General features: G+C 31.4%; 1 protein-coding gene across 1 annotated transcript; it reads right to left on the bottom strand.

The window, feature by feature from the left end:
• Positions 1–1785: 1785 nt before the first annotated feature.
• Positions 1786–3880, bottom strand: LOC112722153 (PTI1-like tyrosine-protein kinase At3g15890). The gene is made up of 3 exons (XM_025773123.3): positions 3695–3880; positions 3448–3601; positions 1786–2812 (listed from the first exon to the last, which is right to left on the bottom strand). Exons 1-3 carry the CDS (start codon positions 3742–3744, stop codon positions 1895–1897), a joined length of 1122 nt encoding a protein of 373 aa, XP_025628908.1. The 5' UTR covers positions 3745–3880; the 3' UTR covers positions 1786–1894.
• Between the last annotated feature and the right edge of the window lie 2577 nt (positions 3881–6457).

The following is a 6457-nucleotide window of genomic DNA, read 5'->3' as shown; positions in this document are numbered from 1 at the left end:
AGGCGTTGAAGGAGAAGATCTCTGGTTGCTCTCTCTATGAGAGAAGATGATGTTCTCTAGAAGACAAGAAGTATCCTCATGGTATTACCGCACTGCCATGGATAAGGATAAGTTGTGGCAATCGGGTCCACAATTGCACACGGGCATTGGTTGGCGTTGAGATGCAAGGTGTGTGGCGGAGTTAGGTCGATGGCTGAAGAACTTCCAGGAAAAGCCAATTTGGAAGTTGCACCATGAATTTTCAGCAAGGTTTCGATCTGTACCAAGGCGAAATTCTTGGAGTGGTCTAATTCCAAGTGAGTATACTTTCATGGTGGAGTATGATAGTTCTCTGAACTATGATTGTCGGTATAGACAATGGCAGCAAAGAATTGTCGGTGTTGACAATGGAAGCTGAAGATGTGTGACTATTTCAATCAAGGTGGAGATTGTTAGGATTTGGTTGAATTAGTCCCACATTGCTTAGGATAGCAAATGGAGTGGGTGGCCTAGGCTATAAATATGAGGCTAAGTTCTCCATTTGTTTTTGCACCAGTCAGAAACACTTTAAGCTTGTATCTGATTTTTCTTTTCCTCTGTACTCTTTGATTAGAGAGTGTTGTGAGGTGTAGTTAGATATTTGCTTTGAAAGAGTGTGGGTGTACTGGGGTGCCGGTGAGAGAAAGAAGTCTATGTGTTGTAACAATTTTCACATAGTGATATTCTCTGGTTGTCATTTGACAACGGCCGTGGTTTTTTCTCCGGTAATTGGAGTTTCCACGTTAAATTCTTGTGTTGTGATTGTATCTATTTTATTTCTCTGTCAAAGGTGTTTTCTCAAGGGGGAATTGTGTCTTATTCCCAACACTGCCCTTGCTGGAAAGAGATCATAGCTTGTATTCATCACACAAGTCACAATTATGAATCAATCAATTAATACATTCACATTTCAGGCCTAGAATTTCGTTATTATTATATATGTATTTTTTCCTGTACTACTATTACACTAATGCATATATATTTGTTTCCCTAAAGTGGAAAATAAATAAACAAAAATTTTGCAGTTACCAATAAGTTGATGATTTTTCCTTTACTAAGTTTAAGCTAAAGGGACATAAGTTTTGGCGTTAGAATTAGAGAGAGATTGATATAGGATCCATAAGACATGACAAGGTTACTGACTTACTGCCACACCTAAAGGTGGAGGTGAGGGATTTGGATTAGGGAACTGCCTCGAAATGGATCATTTATCTTTCCCTTAGCCCCACCACACTTGATATGAAAACACATTTTGTTATGGAGTTTACACTTTACTTACTTCATAGTGTGACAAATTGAAAAGACATGAAGGATGCCTTAATTTCAAGCAAGAATAAGAGTTGGCACTGCCACATCTTCTATTAAAAAACCAATTCAACTGTTAACTGTTATTTACTTTTTGGTAGTTATTTAACGAATACAAATTATCACAATTTGAACTGTACTCAACATATTACTGTGAAATGTCTTGTGTCTTAAGAGTTAAAAGTAAAGAACAAAGAGCCTTTTCGTTTATTATCCAAAACATATATAATTAATTGATAACTATAAAATGACATCTAAAAACCAACTTGGTTGGTCAAGTTCTCAACTCACTCGTCCGCTTAAACAAGTGTTGGTTGGGAGTTTGTGCATGCAGCAACTCATAAATAAAATGACATTCGAATTTCAAAACCAAAACAACTCTTTAAAATTAAATGAGTAAATTCATAAAAGAATAAAATAAAGATTAATTACTATTAAATTCGTATTTTTCCTAATGTGTGAACTCCAATGTTTTGATTCAACCTTCACATTTTTACTTTATGGAATTTTTCACTCTAAAAAGTTTGATCATATTGTTGATGCAAGTGTGGGGTTGAAAGGATCATGATTATTATGGTGGTAAGTTCATCTTTTGAACCTGAATGGCACTAAAAACACCATAGCCGGCGCTGCTATTAGTTGCATCATCATCATCACCATGCTGATCAAGTGGCATCAATGTATCAGTGTATTTGACAGTGTGAAGCCTAGTGTTCAAAACAGCGTTATGATTGGGTTCATACCCTTTGAGAAGGTTAACCACTTGCTTCATGTTGGGTCTCTTATCAGGCTCACTCTGCACGCAAAGTGCAGCCACATGAATCGCTTGCTTCACCTGATTCTCATCAAAGTTACCTCTGAGTTTAGGATCAACAAGATCCCCGAACCTTGATTTACTTATGAATGGCTCAGCCCATTCGGTTATGGTTCTCTTAACCCCACCAGGGAGCTTCTCAATCGGCTTTCTTCCAGTTACAAGCTCCAACAGAAGAATCCCAAAGCTATAAACATCGCAACTCTCGGAGACTTTTCCCCACATGGCGTATTCGGGTGCCAAGTATCCCAAAGTGCCCTTAACACGGGTAGTCATGTGGCTAACCCCTTCGGGGATCAGCTTAGCGAAGCCGAAGTCAGCAACAAGCGGCTCGAAGTCTGAGTTGAGAAGAACGTTGCTTGCTTTGATGTCTCTGTGGATGATGTGTGGTGTGACGTCATGGTGCAAATACAAGACACCTTCTGCAGATCCAATTGCAATCTTCATTCTCCTTTTCCAATCCAGTTGCACTTCATTTGTAAACTGCCCATGCAGATGAGAAAGAAGGCTCAGATTCGCCATGTAATCGTACACTATAAGCCTTTCTTCATTCCCTGCACAGTACCCTCTCAGTCCCAACAAATTCTTGTGCCTAACCCTTCCCAGTACTTCTACTTCTACAGCAAATTCCATCTCTGCCTTCGAGTTCATTGCCTTCAGTTTCTTCACCGCTATCTGCCAACACTTTCATTCAAATTAAACAACCGCCAAGAGATTCAGATATATAAATGGTTATATTTCTGGTACTGTTTTTTGAATGACCATTCACGTCGTCAATGTGATGTGATATTTGATGGTATGTAAAACATTAAAATTAAATATAGTTAGGTGAATTATACGGTAAAGATGTAAGTTTATAGATTTATTTTTCTTTTAATAGAATGAAAGAGAGATTAATAAAGATAGGATCCACATTTTGAATAAGCATCCCGCTAGGGAGACAATGGACTATTTGTATAATGTGTACAATGGGCTATTGAGTTACAAAATGAACATCCCCATACTATCTAAAATAACCATCCGAATACTAGGATAATAAACATCTTCCCAAAAGTTTAAACTGAATTGGAGTTCACCAAGGATCCTTTTGGATCTAGCGCTCTAATACCATGTCTGATGAGAAAAAGTAATACTAATAGTTATATCTCTAATACTCCATAAACCTCCATTGTACACATTGTACAAATATTCCATTGACTCCTCATACTTTTCCTTTGAATAATAATAGAATAATAAAAAATAACTATAAAAAAATTATATTCTCTCTTTGTACCACTCCAATATGTACAGTAGAGTGTCCATTTAGTTACCTCATGACCATCACTTGTTTTTCCCCAATACACGCTTCCAAATCCACCTTCACCAAGCTTATTGTCCTCACTGAATCCATTTGTAGCTGCATGCAGCTCCTTGTATGTGAATATTCTCCATGAATTGTTGTTAACTGCACCAAATGCTGTTTGCCTGCAACCACCAACATTATTAATTATTTCACACCATAATTAAAATTTCCCCTTCTAACACCTAATAATCAACAATAAATTAAATTTGACATACGCTGCTTCTTCAATTTTGTCAGAGCCACAGCAACTCAGGGAGGATCCCATACTAATTACTTTGCACTATACCTTATGAGATCGATGAATTAAGATAGCTATGTGCTTAATTAATTAGTGAAGTGAATGAAGCTTGTTGTGTGCAAATAGAATATACTGTTTTCGAGAGTATTACTACACACATACATGCAGCCCTTTTGCTTTCTATATATCAAATACAATTTATTCAAGTCAATATTACCTTATATTATATATCTTTTGTAAACGCCGGCCGAATCGACCTTGGCCGGCTTGTGCCTTTTAAAAATCAACTTTGCATTAACAACTAAATAACGAAGGCTCTTCACAATAATACTATTACGTAAATACGTATACTTTGCTTTTAACATCATTTATATATATAAAAACAAATTTATTATATATTACTAATTTTATAACCAAAATATGTCATATACTAATTTTACATCATTTTCTCATTACAATTGAAATCAAATATTTTCTTCCAAAATTAAAGAGCTTTCTCCTCTTCTCTCTTCTTTTCTCTATTTCTCTCATTCTTTTTACTCACTATATATCTCTCTTATATATTATTATCAATGACTAATTACAAATTTGACAATCAAAATATACAATATAATATTCTCTAATTGCATTTAAATTAAATTAAAATTAAAATTAAAATATAACTATATTATATATTATATTTATATATTAATAACTAAAATGTATCACATGACACTTCCTTACTAAAATTTAGAGAAAATATTTTTCTCTAAAATTAGTAACAATCCTTCTTATATTTTTTTATCTGCCTCTCTCTTTTTTTTATTTCTCTCTATCCTTCCCACTTTATATATAATTTATAATTTATGTTTTATATTACTAATTTAACAAATCAAAATGTGTCACCAAATATTTTTTTATTATAATTAAAATAAAATTTTTTTAGCTTCCAAAATTAACAAACTCCCTCTCTCATTCTTCTTCTTTACCTTTCTATCTCTTTTCTCTCATTTTCTATTTTTTTCTACCTTTCTATTCTACAAAAAATAAAATTAACTAACATAATATAATTTAAATAAAAATATTATTATATACATATTTTTTTATTTAATTTTAAATTTTTACTTCTAATCTTTCTAATCTATATTTTCATTTCTTTTTTTTTCAAATATTTATTACATATAATTTAGAGAACATATTAATATTGTGATTAAAAGTTAGAATCAAGATTCAATTATTTTAAGAAAAAAATTTTGAATTAATTTTATAACTATCAATATAAATTTTTTTATGCTAATAATATCTAATTATATTTTATATATATAAAAAAATATTATTTTTAAATAACAAGTATAAAAATTAATTATTTTTATTTGTACAACAACCTTAACACCTAATCAAATATAAAAGTATACACGTTAAATTCTTTCAAATTTTAGATAAAAGATTCTAAAATTAGTTGTTATAAAAAATTAAATTCTTTTCTATAAAAATAATAACTTAAAAATTTATTATTTAATTTTATTTTTATTTATAAAGACTCTGATCTTCTTAGTCGACGAAAATTTTTGTCCTTTACAATTATTTTATAAAAGTAGTTTAATGATATAAATTTTTTTTATCATAATCTATAATATGATGATCAATATAATTTTAAAATATTTATATTTTCGTAATAATATTATGGATAAAAGTACTAATAGGTCTCTATATCATTAACAAAAGTTTATTCCCTTAATTTTAATTTTCGGCCGTTCTCCCACGACTTTGTTATTAATTTATAGTATAAGGAACTGACTTTATCAGGCGCTTTAAATAAATAAATGAAAATAGTCTTTTTCCAACCCTTTACATAAATGCATTAGTAGTTTTTTTTTTTATGGTATATACGAGTTTATTAGTTGTCCGTGTTAATTATATTTGACTGAATGTTTTAATGGTATACGCCCCAAGCGGGAAAAAACTATAAATATTCTCGATAGAAATAGTAGTACTTGGTTTGGGTAAGAGACGACTTTCTTTCTTTCTTTTTTTTTTTTTAAAGAAAACTTATTTAATATTGTGGCCACATGACTTAGTTTACGTGATAATAACCATAGGACTAAGAATGATATGACTCCATAACCAGTAAACTTTGGTATCTGATGATCTCAAGTTGCCTAGAGGCAAAACTCTTGAAAAGTAATCAGAAACCTTCTTATTATGCCAAGTGGACGAATTCTCGGTGCCCAAGTATCAAGTATGTATCTTGAAAATATGCAGGAAATAAATAAGAGATAGTCAAATTGACATCCGATTTTTTAATCGATTCAATTCCAAACTGCTAGATGATTTTTTTTTCTTTAAAATTAGAAGTGAAATTTAAACTCAAAAATTTTAAGTAAAAATAAAAATATTATACTATTTAAGTTATAATTTATTAACAAACTACTAAATCATATTCGTATATATGTTTTACATACTTTTTATTCATTTCCAAATATTTTTAGGGAATACTCTCTCCCATCTTTCTCATTGAATTTCTTGTTAGAAACATCCGGTGAATACTGTATACGCTGGTCAATGCAAATTAGTATTCAGTGGTGGGTAATAATGTCTTTTCATGGGTCAGAAGTGGAACATATTTTTATTATGAGGAATGCTAGGAGTCAGTAATTTTTGTATTTTGTAACTATTAATTAGCTATTAATGATATTTTTAATGGTGTGAGATTACATGCAATAGTAAGAAATCATTCACTTTTTTTTTATGGTTAAGTGCT

Source organism: Arachis hypogaea, chromosome 11 (genome assembly GCF_003086295.3).
Source record: "Arachis hypogaea cultivar Tifrunner chromosome 11, arahy.Tifrunner.gnm2.J5K5, whole genome shotgun sequence".
Lineage (NCBI taxonomy): Eukaryota > Viridiplantae > Streptophyta > Magnoliopsida > Fabales > Fabaceae > Arachis > Arachis hypogaea.
The sequence above is the reverse complement of the archived record's forward strand: the minus strand, read 5'-3'. Positions and strand labels throughout refer to the sequence as shown.

Coding starts and splice junctions, on each gene's coding strand:
- LOC112722153 (XM_025773123.3), bottom strand. CDS start 3,744: ATGGGATCCTCCCTGAGTTGCTGTGGCTCTGACAAAATTGAAGAAGCA. Junction 3,602..3,694: donor GACAAAATTGAAGAAGCAGC/GTATGTCAAATT, acceptor TGGTGGTTGCAG/GCAAACAGCATTTGGTGCAG. Junction 2,813..3,447: donor AAACAAGTGATGGTCATGAG/GTAACTAAATGG, acceptor AAGTGTTGGCAG/ATAGCGGTGAAGAAACTGAA.